Source organism: Gobio gobio, assembly GCF_949357685.1.
Source record: "Gobio gobio genome assembly, chromosome: 1".
Taxonomy (NCBI): domain Eukaryota; kingdom Metazoa; phylum Chordata; class Actinopteri; order Cypriniformes; family Gobionidae; genus Gobio; species Gobio gobio.
In genome coordinates, this window is record NC_137097.1 from 32,531,980 (window position 1) to 32,554,017 (window position 22,038).

General features: G+C 38.9%; 1 protein-coding gene across 1 annotated transcript in view; it reads left to right on the forward strand.

The window, feature by feature from the left end:
* Positions 1-5: 5 nt before the first annotated feature.
* Positions 6-22,038, forward strand: part of mosmoa (modulator of smoothened a) — a 51,509-nt gene continuing 29,476 nt past the window's right edge. Inside the window, exon 1 of the mRNA XM_079822232.1 lies at positions 6-1,842. Within this exon, the coding sequence (XP_079678358.1) occupies positions 1,737-1,842 (106 nt within the window). The 5' untranslated portion in view covers positions 6-1,736. The remainder of the gene's footprint in view (positions 1,843-22,038) is intronic.

Below are 22,038 nucleotides of genomic sequence, written 5' to 3' on the forward strand. Positions count from 1 at the left end.
ACATTTTCATATTTCTGATTGTGTTTAAGGTTTTAAAAAGGTATGTGTGAGTTATTAAAAGTAAAAGACTAAAACAAAAGATGTTTGTTTTGGCTGCATTAAAAATTATTTGTTCCCCAGGTAAGTAAGGCAATTTGAGCTACAGTAGCTCGTCTGTTTGATCGGACCACATGGGCCAGCCTTCCTTCCCCACATGCATCAATGAGCCTTGGCCGTCCATGACCCTGTCGCCGGTTCACCACTGTTCTTTCCTTGGAGCACTTTTGATAGAGACTGACCACTGCAGACCGGGCGGGAACACCCCACAAGAGCTGCAGTTTTGGAGATGCTCTGACCCAGTCGTCCAGCCATCACAATCTGGCCCTTGCCAAACTCACTCAAATCCTTACGCTTGCACATTTTTCCTGCTTCTAAAACGACAACTTTGAGGACAAAATTTTCACTTCTAAAGTACGTCTTTCATATACAGTGATTTATACATACACCTATATGATCAAAATATCAGTCAATAAAATAAATATGAAAAAACGACTTTCAACATATAATTTTATCATAGCTAAACAAAATATTGAGTATGTGTCATAAGGTTACCCAAGTATGAACACTAACACTATTGTTAATTTACTATAATTTGGCTATTTACAATTTCCACAATATGGAAATAACTTGATTCTTGTATTTTGAGCTGTGTCTATCCATATGCTCATACATATGTCTACTTTTCGTCTCTTTAATTTAGTTTTTTTCAGACATTATCCAATTATGTAAACATGAGCTGATTAATATAATTAGTGCACGAATGCAAAACAACTCGCATTGTTATGGCTATCTCAGGCTTTTGGACCCCGCGCAGCTCATCATTCATAAAATAAACACGTTATGGTCTCTTTCTCCATCGTGCATAACGCATATATTGTTCCAGAAATGTATTCTGAGATTACTCCCAGCATTAAGTGGGTAATAATTACAGAAGTGCTGACAGATGTTGATGATGCCCACACACAGAGCGAGACCCCACGGAGTCTCGCGAGAGCAGCGGGCAGAGCGAGATCTCGCGGGCCTGTTGTGTCTGACGATAGACGCTGCGTGGGGGTCTTCGCTTGATGTCATTGGGAAAGACGCGAGAGGTGCGCTCACACTGCCGCTTCTCATGCTTCTGCGGCGTCGTCCAGTCCTTTCTTTACAAATTCACGCAGTTAACGACCTTTCCCCGGACATTTTGACTAGTTTTTTGGAGGGGATGAAGGTGATGCGGCGTTGCTGTGCTCGCGCTCGGCGTCCGTGCAGATGCGCGTGCAGCTGAGCAGGAAGATGGACCACAACACCGTCGAACAAAACGGCCCCGTACGGCTCTAATTCGTTGCTTTTACGCCTTTCGCTGTTAAATCCCGCGGCCGAGACTTTCTTCGAGATGGATATGTGGACGTCGAGTGGCAGCAGGCCCTCCGGATGGCAAACAAACCGAGCGGATGATCTGTAGCCGTTAGCTAGGAACAGCAGAAGCCCGCAGTCTGTGAGGATGATGGAGCATCAGCCCTGAGCTGCTGTTAGGAGGAAGATCAGGGGCACAGCCTGGTCTTTAGGGGGTTTGTTTCCTTCTGAAGCTGCTGGACACCAGTCATATCATATCTATCACGGCATATCATGCAGACAGACTCGAGCCGTGTTGTTTACTGACCGCTTGTGAGAGACTAGCTCAGTTCTTCACTCCTGTGTCCGAGCCCAGGGAACCTGAGATGGATAAACTCACCATTATTTCAGGATGTCTCTTTCTGGCTGCGGATATATTTGCCATAGCGAGCATTGCCAATCCGGACTGGATCAACACTGGCGAGTCAGCAGGTGAGAAATCATCAGATCAATAACTCTGTGTGTGTGTGTGTGTGTGATGTTTAACGTTACATGCCAGCATTGATGTTTAGCTGTTTAGATCATAATAAAGGTCTGTTTCGGATTACATAATAAAGATAAACTTCATAGTAACTTTCATTAAAGGCACAATATGTACGATTTTTGGATTAACCCTTAAAAAGCATAACTCGGGTCTTTAGCGACCTGTGACATCATGCGTACTTTTTTTTAAGTTAGGCATCATCCTCCTTAGTATTAATGAATTAATTCATTAGAAATAAAATAACAAGAAAAAAATAATAAAATTATAAAAGAGTGCCTGTTTTTCCCAAATTTAATTGTTTGTAAACGTTGTATTGGGTCGCTAGGGTGAGGAGTGTAAGTATATTTTTTTCTGCACAACAATAATTGAATCTTTGATGACTGAATAAGTGCAGTTCATCTTTATTCCTCAAGGACGCAATGTCTGACAAACAAGGATTAAGTGACGTTTCACTCATAGTTACCGCAGGCAGAAAACAAAAGAATAGGAAGAATCATCAGCAAAACTTGAAATGGCTCAAAGATTTACAGCCAAACGCAATCAAATATTACTGTCACTGTCACTTGATGGTGGATCTGGTGAAGAAGCTGACAGTGATCAAAATATTGATTTTGAAGATGTTTAAAATGATAGTTTTGAGAATATGTTTGAGATGGTGAATATAATTTTAACCGGGACAATGACATCATACCCTTTGCCTGAGTAAAAGCAAAGACGCTTTATATGATGTGTTTTATTAGGCAGGTGAGCAACTGTTTGGAGACATTCATTAACAGAAAGTAATCATTGTTCTACAGCTCAACACAGAGCTTAGTCTTATTGTTTAAATCTGGTGTTCTTGATTTACCACGAGTACCATGTTTTACCATGTCTAATATCGATCTCTTACTGCAGTGTGAACAAGTGTCTCATAGCAGCTGCCGAGCGAAACCGAGCACATTATAACATAACTTTCAACACACTCAAATACTGTGTGTAATATGATAAACAGCGCTGCGTTACCCCACATACACATGAGCAGAAGAAGCAGAAGCGCTCGTCTGCGGCAGAATAAAAGCTCTGCGAAATCCAGGCGTCATCAAGATACACCTTGGTTTTGAATAAGCGACCTCTGTGAAAAAATACAAAATACATTGGCTTTTGCTTTAAAGGTCCCATGGCATGAAATTTTCATTTTATGAGGTATTTCAACATTAATATGAGTTCCCCTAGCCTGAATATTGTCCCCAAGTGGATAGAAATGTTGATCGGTGTAAACCCGAGTTCTGGCTGTCTTTCTCTGCCTTTGAGAAAATGACAGGCCAGACGAGCCAATCCTGAAGTCTCCTGGTTTGACGTCCAAGCAGGAACGGTTTCCTCCCTTTCCTCCACCCAGAGAATCTGGCACGCCCATGCAAACACTCGAGATCATTAACGTTACTTGTGAACGAGTGAACACTGGCAGTTTCTCAGTGTTTGGATGTACAAATGAAAACAGAAGTCTTTCTTCAGTTCCTTCTGATCTGTGATCATTGATTTCTTATGTGTAGCTTATTATTTATTATTTGTGGACACGCACCGGCTTCTCTCTCTCCCGACAGAGCGGTGTTTTCGTGTTTTCTATCTTGTGAGTCAGTGTTTTTGTACGTCCTTGTCGCGTCTATCTGTTCTAAAATGTGCATACAGTCTTTTCTGTTTAACATCAGCAGTCACATCTTTAGAGATAAACTTCACGCACGCCGAAGCTCGGCCTCCAACATCCCCGACCCCCAGTACTGGCCCACAGCGGAGGCACCAAACGCGGCGTGAGATTAAGCAGAAGGAGGGTAAGCGTGAGGGTATCCGGCTAGGCTAGCCAGCTAACCCCACAATAAACTGGATTACATTCGATTACAGCTGTTGTGTCTTTGTTTGCGCTGTGTAACGTTACTCAATGCGCGTCAATGACGCTATTCATATGATTGGAACATATCTAGAAATAATGCTATACTCAACACTTACTAACTCGTTCATCTCGCTGTAATGGTACATTGCATGTGTTACAAAGTTGGTAGAATAATGATGAAGAGGACTCTGTGTGACTGGGACTCGTGTTTATTCAGAACTCTCAGATACAAACACAATAAACTCGCGCTGACAGACAGCGCTCTCACAACTCAGTAGTTACTATAAATAACTTTGTTAGCAATCGCTTCGTCTCCGTGATGTCCGGTTCGCAAACGAATCATTCTTTTGAATCGGTTCTTTTTAGTGAACCGAACCAGTTCACCAAATCGGACTGAATCGTTCTAAACGGTTCGCGTCTCGAGTCAGCGCCGCTGATCCATAATTTACTAAAGTTACTAACTTTCTGACATGAGTGACAGCCCCTCCGACTAGAAATAAACTAATAACCTGAAGTATATGCTAGTAACTACAACAGCTCACCCTGAACTGAGACATGCTGAGAGAACTGATGAGAAGTGAACACAGGTCCATCCGTCTCTCTGGCAGACTCATGCCTGCTCGTGCCTCGTTAAACCACGCCCCCTCCGCTCATTTAAAATGCAAAGATGTCAGCCAATCACAACAGTGGGCGTTTTTACTGAAGTCTCACAGCAGACACGCCTCTTGAAGCAGGGCATTCAGCCACAGGGCAAACAGCAGTATAGAAAAAATGCCTTTTATTTCTAAATTATGACATTTTATGATGTAAAAATCATACTAATAATATAAGTACACCTCAGAAAACACTATAAAATAATAGAAAAATGCCATGCCATGGGACCTTTAATTAAATAAAAATTTAGTGTGGCTCAGTATTGACACACAATTCAAAACATTTTGGCTTTTCACAAAACGTTCAGACGAGTGGAAAGAAAACATCCAAATACACATTTAGGTGCATCTTTTAATAGCACTTTATATATTTGCATCTGTAGATTTAAATTACAGTGCATCTTTATAGGCCATATTCTCTGTTTATTCTCCTGCACCGAGTCAGAAATCGGCCTATAAAGACATGTAATGTAATTTAAATCTACTATGCAAAAAGATAAAGTCAGAAATATCCACTTTAGCAGCTTTACTTACAGTTTATTTAAAAAAAAAAGTATTTTCTGATATATGGAGTGACAAAAAGAGAGATCCAAAATCCCTTCTATTAAAACCTTTGACTCTAAGAATTGCGCACATTTTTTTATTAATTTTTTTTTTTACATATTAATGTAATCAATCAACTGGGGAAGTATGGTGATATTTCTTTGTTACTTTTTTCCCCTATTCATCTGGGGTGTCTTGACTTGAGAATCAATATCAGTTGATCAAAATCGAAGATATAATCGAGATATCAATATTTTCACCCCAGCCTTAATATTTCCTACAGGTTTCCACGGTCATTTGTATATTAGGGAATTTTAATGTGGTCATTTTCAGGTCTTGAATACTCATACAATGGTTTAATCTAAGTATTTTGTACTTGTAATGAAATATTACATCTTCCTATTCTAAGCTCGTTTAAAGAGGCATATAAATGATTTGGATTTTATATATTTGCATTTTATTGTAACTATTGCAACTTTTTATAACTTAAGCTCAACTAAACATTTTGTTAATTAATAAATATTATTATTAATAATAACTCGTATTTTGGTAATCGAGTAATTGGTCAGTTATTTTGAGGATTAATCGAGTAATCTGTAATTAATTTTTTTGTGGTGATAAAATTAGACCAAACCCTTTAAAAATGACTTGTGTAATATAGAAAGATATTAAAATGCATATATAATAACAACGAGGCATTTAATCGAGGAATTGCGACAGCCCTAAAAATCATTATTCAGTAATCTGGAGTGACCTAAAAGACACATTGATGTATTGACACATCAAGCATTGCAGACAAAAATTGCATTATGATTCTTTTGTAATATTTAACCACATCATCTGACCACCAAAAAAATCACTATGCACTACTTTAAAGCTTTAAATGAAGCTCAAGATATGATGATTAATTGTACCTAAAGCGGTTAATTCATATCGAGCTGTTCAGCTGGCCAGTGTTATTTATCAGCACATCTACACCGTTGTTATTAAGCGTTTAAAGCCGATCACGCCTGTGTTCAGATGTCCATGTGCCGGCGGGCTGTTGATAAACAGCTGCTCTTTGTTCAGCACTCATGACTGCTGGGTAAGTGGGTCAGCGCGGGTTCATGCACAATCCACTCGATTCAGCAACACTCACTGGCCTTGTGCTGTTCTCTTACGTGTCAGATGCTGCGGTGGTGAATCAGGTGTCAAAACAAGCTGCCATGTGAAGAAAATATTCCTTTGTGTCACTTTCTGCCGTCCGGCACAAGATGTTTAGCACATGCTTCCTATCGGATTCATTTATCCCACATGACTGAGGTTTCCTATTGTCTGTAGAAGGCATTGTTGCCCCATAGTTATTATAGGTGAATGTCACTGACACGCACACACACAAATAGACCTGTCACGATTATAAAAATAATCGTTTGATCGCGATGAATTGGTCTAATCGCGGTCATTACAGGTGATCGTTATTATTGCCCACTATTAGAAGACACAAGGGGGCCCTGTAGTTAGTAGCGGGAAGTTCGGATCATTTTACAGACTCGGATCTTTGAATCTCGTTCAGCAAAATGAAAAAAAAAAAAAAAATTGAGTCATTTCAGCATAACAGGAAGAACGAAAGACTCGGACCCGGCGGAACGCGAACCTCGAAAGATGAACTAATAATTTCTCTTTCCGGTTCTGACAGCATAGTCTACTATAGGACTGACAGGAAGAACGAAAGACTCAACCCGAACTCGAGGGATGAACTAACATTTTCTGTTTCATGTACAGAACCTATGGGATTTTGCGCACACGCGCGGCCAACAAAATGAACGGATCACTCTCTGAGACAACTCGGTAGTCCCGAGTCATATTAAAGAATCATTCGTTCATGAACGACGTACCTGCAGCACTCTACTTCTACCGGTCTCCCTCTGAATTCATTACGCTGAGCATTACGTTCAAATTATATTGCCCTGTTGATTTCTCCATCCTGAGTTAGAGCAGCCCAGTTATTCAACAAAGATGGATTTAGTTTCAAAGCCGAAAACGACAACGCCAATCAACATGACATCATGGCTTTGCTTAACTTTCTAAAGCCAAATGGCGTGTTATCTGTACGCATTTTGAGCTATCCACGTGTATGTCTACGCAGTGTGATTCCGCTTGTATGTGTACGCCGAAACGAACCATCATCACCGCGTGTATGTCTACGCCGTGTGATTCCGCGTGAATGTAAATGGATTTATAAACATACTAAATTATGTTTTTTTTTTTTGAAAATGTAAAAATGCAGAATGTTTCTTGTGATGGGTAGGTTTAGGGGCAGTGTGTGTGTGTGTGTGTGTGTGTGTGTGTGTGATGGGTAGGGGCAGTGTAGGGGGGTAGAATGAAACGGCGTTGATAAACACGTTAAAAAGCGATTATGCGTCTTGATAGCACTCCAAAATGGCATAGCGAATTGGCGTGTCATACATAGGTTTCCTTCAATTTCCAAGTTGGCGAGAAAGTAGCCTACATGTGCATATGTGCAACAAGTACTGCTTCTGAAAGAATGTTCAGTACAGCTGGCAACATTGTCACCCCAGTTAGATGCTGTCTTAAGCCAGAAAAAGTCAACATGCTAGTGTTTCTTTCCCGTAATCTACCAAGCCATTAAGGAGCATGATTGTTTTTATTTCAGAATTTGATTTTTATGGCCTGTTCTGTTATGGTCATAGTTTATATTTGTGATTCATTGTTTCTGTTATTTACAGAATTTTCAAAGTTGTAAAATATATTTATATTTTACTTTAGTTTGGAATGAGATATTGACAGTCTTTTATGTGTTATGGTAACTTTATGGTGATTGTTTCTATTATTTATACTTTCATATACATTTACATTGTTTCTTTAAATGTACACATTTCTGAAAGATACATATTTTTCATTTATTAAATTACTTTAATATTTAAAGGCTTTAAGTGTATTAATGTGTTATTGCAAGTGACAACTTACAAGGGATTCAATTAAATAATCACAACAATTTGTATGACAATTAATCGACAAAGCCCTAAAACAGGCAATTAATCACCAAAGCCCTAAAACAGACAATTAATCGTCATAATCGCAATTATTTATTGGACAATTAATCGTCAGCCAAATTTCATAATCGTGACAGCCCTACACACAAATCAAACTAATTATTTAAATTATAAGTAAATTAAGCTTTTTTTTTTGAGACATTCAGACCTTGTTTACACCTGTAGACGGTCTTTTGTTTCTGTTTGACACATTGGACCACATGAGCGTCTACACTACGAAAGCAATCTGGTCGAATGTTTTCAACTACCTCTGGAAGTGGACAAGCTCGAAACGTTTTACACCTGTAGTGTATTTAGAGTTGTCCACATGTGATCCGATGACCAAAACACGTTTAAAGGGTTAGTTCATCCAAAAATGAAAATTAGCCCATGATTTACTCCCCCTCAAGTCATCCTTGGTGACTATGACTTTCTTCTTTCAGATGAACACAATCAAAGTTATATTGAATATACTGGCTCTTCCAAGCTTTATAATGGCAGTGAAAGGCAGCCCAAAAAATTAAGCTCATAAAAGTGCATTGATCCATTATAAAATACTGGCTAATAAAGGCCTACTGAAGCAAAGAGATTGGTTTGGGTAAGAAAAATATCCATATTTAACAAGTTATGAAGTAATATATCCAGCTTCTGGCTTTCTTCGTAAGTTGAATACGGATGACGGTCCGCCAGAAGCTGGATATTATAGTTTATAACGTGTTAAATATGGATATTTTTCTTACACATACCCATCGCTTTGCTTCAGAAAGCCTTTATTAACCTAGGATGGCTTGAGGGTGAGTAAATAATTTTTGTACATTTTTGGTGTAAACTGGGCCTATGATCCACTGCATTATTTAATGCTATTTAATTGACATTTAAGCACATTAGCCAACACGCACCCTAGTTTTCATTATTGTAATGTGTCTAGGTGTAAGTAGTAAGTTTTGGTGTAAGTTTCTCAGTAGTAATTCTCATTAGAGGCCACAATAAAGTTAGAGTTTAGTCTCTAAAGTTATACAACACACTCATCTTATAGTCCATATTACAGTCCTTTTTTATACTGTTATGAAATGAGAGGATTAAAATAGATGATGGATCACACAAAGATCTTTCAAACGTTTTAGTAAAAACATACTTTGACATGCAAATACATTCTTTTTTTTTTTTTTTTTTTACATATATAGCAATGGCAATTTTTGGAGGGTAACATGCTTAACAATAGCTATGTTTCAAACCACCTATTTTTATGTGCATTTTGGGATATTGCATAAGAAAATTGCTGAATGGAAATGGCAAGATGTGCATAAATTAAAAAAATGCGCAATTTAGGGCTGTGCAATATGGACAGAATAATCATATTGCTTCTTAATGAATATTGCAATTGTGTTGTTTTTGCTTTTTCAAACATGCCAGTGCACAAGAAGTGCATAACACATTTCACAATGAAATAACATAGTATTAACAGCTTGATAAACAATACTGTTATAAACTGTCTTTAAAATAGACAACATAAAATAAATTAAGGTTCACTAACCTAAATTCCAGTCGTAACAATCAATAAACATCAAAACTGTTAAACTCATAAACGGCTCCATCGTTCTGCTGGACCACATATATCTGTGGTCGGGGCGTAGTAAATGTGTTTTTATTCACTAGTAACATTTGTTTCATAACAACTAGGGTTGGGCATCGTTTTGATTTGAACGATTCTGATTCCGATACCGATTCTTAGTTTCGATTACGGTTCTTTTCGATTCTCGATTCCGATTCTTTGAGGGGTGGAGTCACAACATGTCACAGGCTCATTTCACAGAGGAAAATTGTATTTTGATTCAATAATGAGTTTTAGTTTTGGGACTCTCCGCTGGCATTTTCACTTGCTTTGCTGCAAAGGTGAATGGAGTTCCACACCGAGTCCCGGTTTAACAATAGCATTAACAGCAGTCATTAGGACTGCTACTAGCGTCGGCAATTTGCGTATAGCTACATTTATCTACGAGGGGGAAAAATAATTTCAGTAACGTTGTTGTTCACCACAATTCGCAATTTGGTCAAGGGGTTTACACTACAATCACTTACCTGATTATGATGAGGTGGGATAATGTTAGTTCACCCTGAAATGAAAATAAAGCCATCTTTTACTCACCCAGCTGTTGTTCAAATGCGCGTGTTCCTGTATGTGCGCACTCCAAGCCGCAGTAGCCTCGTACAACCGGTACACAATATTCACTTAAGGAGGTTATATTATTAGTATTATTTCTTATCATATACGTTATAGAAAAGACGAGAATCACGTTTTTTTTTATTGAGCTTGATTTCTCAAAATGGTGCGCGCGTGTGTGTGTGTGTGTGTGTGTGCTTATCGTGGGTGCAATGACAACAGTGCAAGTTATTATAGTAGGCATGAGCGCCGGCGGCTGCTGACAGCTCATAGTGTAACTAACTAACTACTATTTACACAGAGGAGCGCGCTCAGAATAACGGCCGAGCTCAGTGTTTTGACTGAATAATACGGTTTCTTTCTCGCAAAACCTATAGTGTGCCCCCTGAACACTTTCCATGTGGCGCGCGTCTCCCTGTATCGTTGCGTGATACATTTGTTTACTTTTTGTAATGTTTTAGCTGATCGCCATTCACTGCCATAATAGGAAGGAGCGCGTGCAGGAACAGTATTTTAAATGTCATAGGACATAGGGCACTGGGACAACATCAGGGTAAGTAAAAGAAGGCTTTATTTTCATTTCAGGGTGAACTATCCCGTTAATAACGTTGGTTAGCGCAGGGTTGCCCGAGGGACAGACCTGCGCAGCATTTCAAACACGCTACACTCATTAATTTATACACCACATATTTGTAGTGCATCCTCCCGTGCAAGAAATAAGTTTGTCATGTGTTGCACTGTGCCGACCCAGGTTTTTTTTTTTTTAGTGAAATAAAGCCACACTTTTGAGCGCCACTTACCGTGCTCCATGGCTGCAACAGAACAAACGGGCGCGGCAAGCACTTCCGAAAACTTGCGCGTTTGGAACCGATGATCGGAATCGAAAACAAAATTTCTAAACGATTCCAATGGCATCGTTATTTTTTAAACGGTTCCAAGTTGGAACCGGTTCTCGATGCCCAACCCTAATAACAACAAATAAATACAGTGCATTGATTCTAAAATTGGTTGACAGATTATTTTTCAGATTAATTTTGACAACATTGAAGTTCTGAATATAATTTAAATATGTTGCTTTGGAATTATATTCATTGTGAAATGTGAGAAATCTTGAATGAATTATTCATTATGCAAGTGGGTGGTAAAAAAACTGAACATGAAATAAATATTTCCAGATAATTTTCTAAAGTTTTCTTTGGCATTATTGGCAATATAAAAGCTAATAATTCAAGGGTGTAGTCATTTCCCTTCAGAGATACATTAATAGAATTCAGTCCTACTTTAATTCATATAGACCGATTTCCCTCAGCCATCGCTTGTAAAGGTTGTAAAAACTCTCAGTTCTTTCCGTAAAGAAACCTGCACTGCATGATGTGTCTGTGTGAGACCGTTGCTAACTTTCTACTTCAATAAGTCAAACTAACTTTACTTAACAATATTTTTTTCTCATCACCCTTTTGGAGCGCGCTGGTGAACGTGCGCAGAGTAGCCTATACTACGCTGATTCACGCACCACCAATAAACCGGGCTTCCGCCGTGTTGTGCTGATAATCGGTCTTTTCAGTTAGCACAGGAACTTATAGCGCTTATAAAAGCTCCGAACGCATGATGCATATAACTCATTATTTAGCCTAATTCACTCACCACCATATTTGTTACGCTGTGTCCGCTTGGGCCGGTCCGCTGCAGTGAGAGAACTGCATGCGCTGAGTGAGATCTGATTGGTTAACATCTTAAACATGTGCACAAGAACGTTGTAGTATTCTGAATTCAAATATAAATAAATAAATAAAATTGCAGCCTTATGCAGTTTAGAAATTTGCATGTGCTCAAATTGCGTTTGTATTGCGATTATTGCACAGCCCTAGCTCAGTTGAGACAGATAAAATTTTATCCGATAAGAGCTACAATGGAAACACGTTTACCGAGTGAATCCCTCGATGTGCAACAAAAAGATGCGGACCAATCGCATGGCAGCATCTCAAATGTTGGTTTGGTCGTTCTGAAACGCCCGAGCCAAAGCCTGTCATCAGAATTTGATTTAATTCCCTCCCAGAAGCGTCTCACATGATTGCCTTCCCAGACACCAGCATCCGAACAAAAGAGAACATTACAGCTCTTATTGTGTTTCTTCTGTGTGCAGTGAGACTCATTTATGATGGAGGAAAACCGAGCCACAGTTTTGTTCCCCAATGTAGATATTTTGCTCCAATTTCCCAGGGAGTGACGGTTTTGTTCTCTTCAACACTTGGGGATGTAAACGCTGCTTTTTTCACAAATGTTTTGTGTGATATTCCAATATTGAGCATGGTAAATTTGCAACTTTGGATGGAAACATAGCTAATGAAAACAAAACTAAAGATTCACTCTAAATCGGCCGAAAGAATGACTAAATGAAAACAATAAAGTAAAGGCGTCTTAGATTTAGTTTGTTTGTGTCGTTGTTCTTTCAGTTTGCCAAATGAAGGATTCTCAGTCGATTGTTTAGCTCATGACCGCATGCGATTTCGGTAAACTGAATGGGCTCCTTTGTGAGCCATTGTCCTATTGTTTCCTTCCTGTGAATGGTAAAATCATTAAAGTGTTTGTAGTGTCCCTGCCCTCTCTTTGATGCGGTCTGTGACCAGAATGAAGCAGGATAATTGGCTGATGAGACATTGTTTGGGCTCTTTCAGGGAAACCGTGTCTTTGATCTACTTCTAGACATTTTGACTAAACGGTTGCATTTGAAGTTTTGTCGTTGTTATTATTTGTTAATTTTTTCCCTGTGTTGATGGGTACACAAAGAAAGACATTTTTTCTCAGTGCAAGAAAGGTTGCTGTCTCTTTTTAGTTACTAACTAACTTTAGTTTAGTGCTATTATAATTATTATTGCTCATAGTTGGTGCTAGTGAATCAAATAAACCATTAGTCCAGTGTCTCAAACTCTGCTCCTGTCCTGCATAGTTCCCAACATAGACTATATAAAAATATGGGCGTAATATTACGTCTGTGATGTCAACTGGAGGTTTTTGAAGAGCATTTCTGAAGCCCAAAGTGGGCAGCGCGTCAGGGATAACCGAAAATGGGCAAAGAGGGCAGGACGCGGGTGGAGCTGAGATGACGTGATGGCTAACAGACAGCAGACAAACTACAATCGACCTGTCACTCAAAGTGGCCACGCCCCTAATTATGCAGAACTTTAAGGCTTAATATAATTTAAACGGATGAGTTTTTTAAAAATCCACCCTGTCACATATTAAATCCGCTGTATAGACCAAAACACTTTGTTCCAGGCTGTAAACATGTTTTTTTTTTTTTGCTGTAAAGTTGGGCATTTTAACATGGAGGAGATACAGATTTAAGGTCTCTAGTGTCCAGACGATGGCTTCATGAGAGACCGCGGGAGGTTTCCGCTTGGTTCCCAACCAACTCCAATTCACCTGCCTGGAAGTTTATTAGGCTGTGTCCGAAATTGCCCCCAATACCCTTAAGTGGAGCACTATTTGAGGGGACGGCCATTTGTAGTCGTGCCCAAAACCATAAGTGGACATTATCGAGTGCACTCATTCAATCCCGTAATGCAACGGAATAACGAGTGTATTACCAATGTACGCTCAATGGCTACAAAATAGGGATGCACCGGTTGACCGGCCAAAAATCGGAACCGGTTTTCTTTTGTATTTTTCTGCCGATTTTTCCGAAAGTGCGCCCGCGTGAACATACGCCTATATTGCAATCATTCGCGAACATGTCACTTGTGTGTTACAAACGGAAACTGGAGAACTGAGGGAAGAAACGAGATGCGCTGAAGGGAATGAAGAGCCGCTTTCCTGCGCGAGCTGAAGTTGCGCGAGCTTCTCACGTGTTGGATCGGATGAGAACGAAACAGACTAACTTGTGAAAAAGCCGAAATACTTCTTTTTGTAGCCTAAAGAAGAACATGCATGCACTTTTGAAATGAAATACTATCAGGTCTGTATAGGATGATCATTTTTATTTGACCTTAAAATTACATTGACTTAATTTGATTTAAAAAGCACCTGCTGTAGCTTCTTAGTTTTTTTCGTTGCACTAAACATTATTTGATTTAACATTTTTGAACAATTATATACTTTGGTTTTATTTAATTTCACTGGTAAAGACTTTTTTTCTTTACACTGAATTTAAAAGCAAATGCTGATTTAAGTTACATCTTTGTTTGGATTGCAGAATATGCAGTTGTTGCCTTTAATTTCACCTTTCAGCCTTTTAATTTCCAATTCAATTTCCCGTTAATTTCAGGAAAAAAATCGGAATCGGCCATGTAAAATCATGATTGGTGCATCACTACTAGAAAATACCCATAATGCACTGCGAGAGTTGCGCGCTAAATTAATTCCTGCCTCTTGCCAGAAGAAGCTGATTAGCGTTAAGCTCACGCTCTCTTCTGAACTGATAAATGGTCCGTGTGGCACGCGGTTCAAATGGGAAGTGTTGGTGTTTTTTTTTGGCCATTATTATGTTAATGCGCTACAAAAATGGCAGCGCTTATCAGTTTAACAAATTGGTAGTGGCACCAGTGCGACCTCAAACCAAATTTAGACGCACCAGCTGCAGGAAAAAAAGGTCCTGAGTCCTGTACAGACATGAATGACCCCTCAAATCGCGCTGCTTGTTTCAAGTGATCAGTTGAGTTTCACCTTGTCATCATTGAGAAATCATTTTAAACCCTTACTTGCGTTGAAGGAAGCACCCAAATATATCTAGAGCCCGTAATATCAGACCTTTATCAAGAAGACTCTTTTGACTTGGCCTAGAAAGCAACAACAAAAACAACTTGCTTAAAACGACTCCGAACACCGTAGTAAAAGCATAGCAACACTTTGTGACAAGTTTTTCACAGCCAGGCCTGACTTGTTTTTCAATGTTTTGAAACCTTTTCTAGAGCATTTTCATGAGTCGACCTGCAGAGACTTAAGGAGAATATGCTTGCCTTTTAAGTCCCCCTGGTTTTTGCATTTAATGTGTGTGTAATTTTGCCCTTGGGAGTCATTGGTGTTACTTTATTAAAAATGTAGATAGCTTTTAATATCAGAATCGCTGTGTTTGTTCAGCAGAGCCGTTGGCAGCATCTCATGTTTCTTTGTTTTGACACCAGTGGTGCTCAGCTGTTGTGTGTTTGTTTGCCCTTTTGTAGTTTTGTATGTGTACAGTTGTTTCCGAGCTCTTAATCATTTCTATGTCCAGCCAACATTATCCACTGGCTATTACCTTCAGCAAACATTTAGCCTTTTTCCTGAAGCAAACATGTTTTGTTGTTCAGTTAGAATGAGTCTTCACATTGGCATTGTTTACATGTTCACATCAAAATCAGGTGATGTTGGGGGAAGTCTTGGCACGTATACAAGATTATCAGCATCGGCCAGTATTTAATCCTAACTTTTCCTAAAGGGCATTTAAACTTTATTTTGCTCTCCGACTCATTATGCTGTTTGACAGGAATATATCCATCTGTCCCCTCGAACACTAGCGGGAAAAAAACTGGAAAACGGTTTGATTGGCATTTACTGCTCCGCTTCACATCTGCGCTGCCAGCGAGACGGCTGAAATGATGGTATGTTTGTTGGCTTTTTCTAAAGGAAACGACAATTCACAGGCAGGAAATTATGCAGAGGAGACCTTCAAACTCAACCCGTGACTGAGAAACCCAAGCGCTCGCAGGGACAAAACACGAGTTGGTGGTCGTGACATTTACAAAATGAAAAAAAAGCCCTGCGAGCCTTTTATTCCCAGAGAAACTCTCGCAGTGCGAGGAATGATTAATTCGGCTCACTGTCTCCGTGTGACAGCATACAGTACTCATTTCACTCTCCAGGCAGGGAGCTGATTGTTTGGAGCTTGTTTTGGAGGTGTCGAAGGCATTTTTAACAGCACTGTTTCTGTTTGCAGCAAAATAAGCGCCCCGGCTAGAAATGCCACTTCCTCCCACTGCTTCTGAAGCACTTGCTGATGCTCAATTCTGACTCGAAAAACAAAATATTCAAGAGTATTTTCAACTGAGGGTTGTTTTCAAGTCTTAGTCCGGTGTCAGATACACTTTTAGGTTTTATCACATTTAGTCAATCTTGTCCGTTTCTTTTGTAGTCACATTTTGGTTGACATATACCCGGTGTCACAGACAAGACTTAAGCTAGTCCCAGACCCAGACTAAAATGCACGTTTGAGCTGTTTTAACTGAAAGTAACTTGACCTGATTTATCTTAAAATATGTCAATGCAATTGTTTTGTCTCAAGATGCACACCAGTAATGTTTGTTTTTAAGGCACGTTTATAAAAGCCACAATTGTCCTAATTGAACTAAGGCCTAATCCTGGCTTAGTCTAAGCCCTGTCTGTGAAACCAGGCCTAATGCTGCATAATGGTGAAATCGGTAATCGTGATTATTTTGGTCAAAATTATAATCACAATGATTGTTGTCATTTGAGAAGTTTTTTTAAAATCAGTTTCACTTAAAGCAGTGTTTACCAAACCTGGTCCTGGTCCCCAACCTTTTTGATGTCTCTCTTATCTGATACATTCATTTGAGATCTTGCAGTCTTTACTAGTGAGCTGATGAGTTGAATCCGGTTTGTTTGATTATGGAGAAATCAAAAATGTGCAGTGTCTGGGGTTCTCCAGGACCAGGATTGGGAAACACTGACCTAAAGGCACAAAGAGAATAAACTTGTGATAGATCCAAACATCCAAAAAGATGTTTATTACAAGCAGATGTGCAAATAAATATGGTTACCAGAAATAAAACAGGTTATCAATAAAAAGTCTAAAAACAAGATCTATTGTGTACTAAAACAGTACAAACTCTCCTCCTCATTCATTGAGGACAGAGTTTCGGAACAATAACCTGGTTCAAATAACCTCTGAAACCATGATCCGTCCTCCAACCCCTCTTCTACTAGTGACGGCTGCCTTAAAGGGATAGTTTTGAGAATTTGAGAAATCTGTCATCATTTATTCACCCTCAAGTTTCGAGTTTCTTTCTTCTGCTGAACACAAAAGAAGATATTTTGAAGAATGTTGTACTTCAATGGCTACCGTCAACTGTCTGGTTACCAACATTCTTCAAAATATCTTTATATGTTCAAGAGAAGAAAGAAACTCATACAGGTTTGGAACAGCTTGGTGGTGAGTAAATTATCATTTTCATTTTGGGTGAACTATCCCTTTAAATACACACATTCACGTTTGATAATTGGAGCATACCATTTTGTTTAATGAACTCTTGCCTCACCATATGATTAATAAATAGATACACACACAAGATGATTAAAAACAAGAGTTAAAATAAGTCAATAAATGGGACGAATAAACCCAACATTTTGCACATTTCCATAAATGGCTAAAATGAGCGCTTCCCTTCACTTTGCGCTTTCTTTAAGGCCACGCCCACTCAGTTAAAACAGGAAATGCAAAACCGCAAACCCCACGTAAATATTATAAAATACATAGGAACTGCAAGAACACAGTAAAAAAACAGCGACGGAAGACAAATTCAATGTCACAACACAAACTTATGGTTTATTTTACCTCACGTTTCCTGATTTGTTCTCTCTCCCACTATATGTTTCTCATATGGCAGCTCTTATCAGTTGGGTAATATGGTGGTGGCACTAGTGCGACCTCTAACAAAATGTAGTCCCACCGGCAGGAAAAAAGGGCATAAAATGCAACAATTTGGCCTCAAGGCCATTAATACACCGCAAGAACAGAGAAAAAAGTTCTCGCTCCCAGGGCTGCGAGAACAAAATTACATAATTTTGTTCTAGGAGCCCTGGTTTGGGAGTTCTCGCAGCTTGTTCTCGACACATCATATGAGCAGAACTTTTTTCTTGTGGTGGTCCGAGAACTAATGTGTAAGTGGGCGGGGTTAATACTGAGAAACGAAACCTGTTCGGCACCTGCTTTTCTCGGGAAGTATGGAAAGAACTGGCCAGAACGAACTTTGTTCTTGTTTTTGCCACCTCGATAAAAACTAACAAATTTCTTTGTTCTTGCAGAGTATGTACCAAACTTCAGTCTGGAGCCCTGTGCATGTAAACCTATTGTAGGAGACCTAGACAAAATTATGAACCTTTTAAAATAGCATTTTAGGGGCTCTTTAAACATAGTAAAACTCAGAAGTAAGAATTTTGTTGTTGTTGTTGTTGTTCAAAATTTCTCTCTTCCTGAAAAGAAGGCTAAGTGTTGCTAAGCTTTATTTATGACATTGGCAAATTGAAAAAACTAGGCTTATAATTATGTATTTTGTAAAATTCCACATTCCACATTAACACCTGCCATCTATAAAAAGGTTTCACATAAAGTGCATTTGAATGGGATGATCAAAGCACTCCAATTAAATGTTTAAAACAATCATTAAATTGGTTGAAAACCTGCATTTAGACTATTCAATGCAGCACCAAAAGAGGGACCAAAAATGTATTTATCCTGAAATAACAATTCAAAACAATGTAGTGCACTGTTTGTCATGATGGCAGCAACGTTTAAGGATGTGCTTCTGTGCGATATGTATTCGTCCATGTTGGACTTACATCTATGGCTGATGCATCACTGTTTCGTTTTTTGTTATTTCACAATATTTAGATGCCGTGCCAAGTTAAAGGTGCTGTATGTAAGTTTTTGACTGCACTAAAGCATACAAATATCATGTTTGCTGATTTTAGGAAACATGCTGAGTTCACATACTTGTTTCCCTGAAAAACCGCCAGAATGCTACAAAATGCTACAGCCAGTTATTCTACTTTGAAATGTTTGTTCCGTGTCGGCGTGTCTGTGCGATTAGCGCACGTTGCCAGTTTACCCAATAGTATTTCGACACCACAAACTATATTTTGAATTTGGACTGCAGTTCCCATTTCAACCACTAGCTTTCATTCTTACATACAGCACCTTTAAAAATAGTTTTAAAAAGTGCATCTTGAGAGCCCTGCGTTCTGCTCCATTCTATTGCAATAGTCAGTCCAGCTGTGTCCCGTCTTCACTCTTTTGGCCCTCCTCGCTCAAAGAAACTATGCATGCATTGACAGTCCTTCCTCTGGTCCAAACCTCTCACACTTTGGCCTCCATACCAAACCCTGCTCTCTTATTGGAAGCTGAGCACATAATCCAATTAGACCAAATATTTAATAAACAAGCATGTGAAAGCGCTAGACCATTAGCAGATTTTTGTGAATGCCAGGTGTTCCGGTTCTGAGGAAACCTGCTGAGTTTTCTTCAGGCACAGATTCCGTGCGGGCCTGGTTATTTTGTCCCGATTCATTGAACCCACATACTGAGGAGCTCTTAGGAACAGGGTTTTATGAAAAGGACTGACATGCTCTCCGCAATGCTTATCCGAATACATGAAAGGAATAATAAGCGTCTGAGAGAGACGGACCTCTTGAAATGTGATGAGGCCAGTGTGTTTATGCCACTGACTCAGGGCTGCTTGAGAAAATAAAGCCCATCTCGCTGACTCAGTTCAACATGCAGGAAGCTTTTCTTGAGCTCTGGCTGCTGACCATGTTTATTTTCTTAATATATGTCCCTGCTCTTACTGTTCATAACTAGTGGTCCACTGATACGGGTTTTCAATGGCGAATGATTTCCTATGTTTGATAGAATGCGGTTGTGTAAACTAAGATCATACAGTTTATTTAAAGCTACTGAAATGTATAAGTATATGTAAAGAACCGCCTCATTCCTGAATGAATCATCCATTTGAATAAATGACTCAATGACTCACTCATTAAGATGGTCACCTGGCGCTACCTACTGGTGGTTTAGTTTCATGTTTTCAAGTATCATTGGGTGCGTTCCATTCGACCGTAAGTGGACTGCGAAGTGGACTTCAGAGGGTATTCCACCATCTTGAGTGAGATTCCAATCCAAAGGGAGCGAACATGTTCAGTCCGAAGGGCACTGCGAACGGCGTAGGGAAGAAGGGAACATCGGTACATCATTTCACAGGAAGTGAAAAGTGAAAATCTCCCAAATGTCTTTGCGCGTCGCATGCATCACCTGTCTGAACTAATGATGGTGCAGAGCCGTTGGTTGGAAGAGTTTTTAAACAGCTCTGCGATGGAGGAGTTTACATATGCATTTGAATATTCATAGTTATTATACCAACTAGAGTATTTATGAATGGTTATGGCAATAACTGTTACATTCGTATATTATATTTTATGAATATGTAAACCAATTAAGAGTATTGAGAAGCAGCTGAGGGCTGTCATTTTTTATATTTTACTTTATTTACCTCAGGAATGTTATATGCAGCTGTGCTTGGGAAAGAAAGCGTAGGAGATGGGACCCCTACAAAGACCATTGATTAAGAATAGCCTACATTTATACATAGTTAACCAAATCAAAATGTATTTTCATATTGAATGACAGGCGCAGCTTCAAATCTGTTCATAGTCAATACAGGTAACTTATAAGTAAACTAATACAACTAATGGACAATGTTTTGATTATATTTTATACTGTGTGTTTTGTAAATGTATATGCTTATTATATGGTTGTCAATTTATAAGTGAAGTAGCTAAATTACAATATTAATTTATATCATAATCTGCACCCGTCGTTGTCTTTCTTTGATGACGTTGCAGGGCGTTCCAAATGAGCGATTTATTGTCAGCGAAGTCCACTTCAACTGATATACCGTGCTCAGGGAGTAGGGAGCAGTGAACAGTGCGTAGGGACCCTAAAAAATATTTAAAACAATCTTAAGTATTTAATGCAGTTGTACTTTTTCAGTGTAAATTATTTAATTTGATTGGTAACAATCCTATAGTGTCTTATTATTCTAATTAAATTTATTTATCTAATGTAAGAATTTGAAATGAAAGCTGAAGCATACAATTAATAAGATTAGGGGGAAAATACCCTCAGGTGTAAATATCACACACACACACATATTTAAATATTCCTAAACTGATGAGAATATCGCTTCAGAATAAATTATATTTACAACACAACAATCCTGTTTTTTTTTTTTTCCGGACAAGCACATTTTTTTTACTCTGACAAGTAGATGTGTCATTCACAGGACAAACACATGACACGGCTTAATGTCGTGCCCTGAGAAGTTTTCCATTATCTGTTGACAAAGCTGTTGATAGACTTTGGAACTAACACCAGGGATGCTTGAAAAATATTGACTAATATTAATACTTTCCTCAATACTAATTAACTAAACTGATCTAATCAAATCATGTGCTATTTTTCAATTTTTTATGGTTAGTGTTGTCATGATACCAACGTTTCAGTAGTTGGTACAAATACCTGTCAAATGTATTGGTTCTCGGAACAAATGTTGAAACCATAGCAAGAAACTATTGTAACGTTCTGCCGTCAACTATTTAAAAGTGGAATGGATGTACTGATTCTTTTGGATTATATAAAAAGGAAAAAACGAAGAGCAGGGACTTGGTTATATGCATCAATTGACACAAAGCTTCCTTGTGCTGTGTGTAAATTCCTGCATGACAAATACACCATTGTAAAAGCTCACATTCACTGGTTGAGCAAACATTTTAGGTGAGATATTCCCCTTACGATTTCAATGTGACTTTGGACAACAATAGCCGTTTTTCCACTGTCAGGGCTAACAGCCTGCTGGACGTGGCCAATAGCCTCGGACTTCAAGCAAAGCGGCAAGTTGTGTTTCAACTGTTGGGCCAGTAGTCCTGCAGTGCTACCCAAAATCCCGCCCTAAACACGCCTCCATAGAGCAACATCACACAACCTCACCTTTTCACCAGCTGAGTGAAAACTAGCTAGATCACAAAATGAAGCTGTTTTGGCCTTTACTTAAATACTTAAGATTCCAGCATTGATATCTGACCAATGTTTTAAATGAATGTTACAGTGACATTAATTTATCCATTTG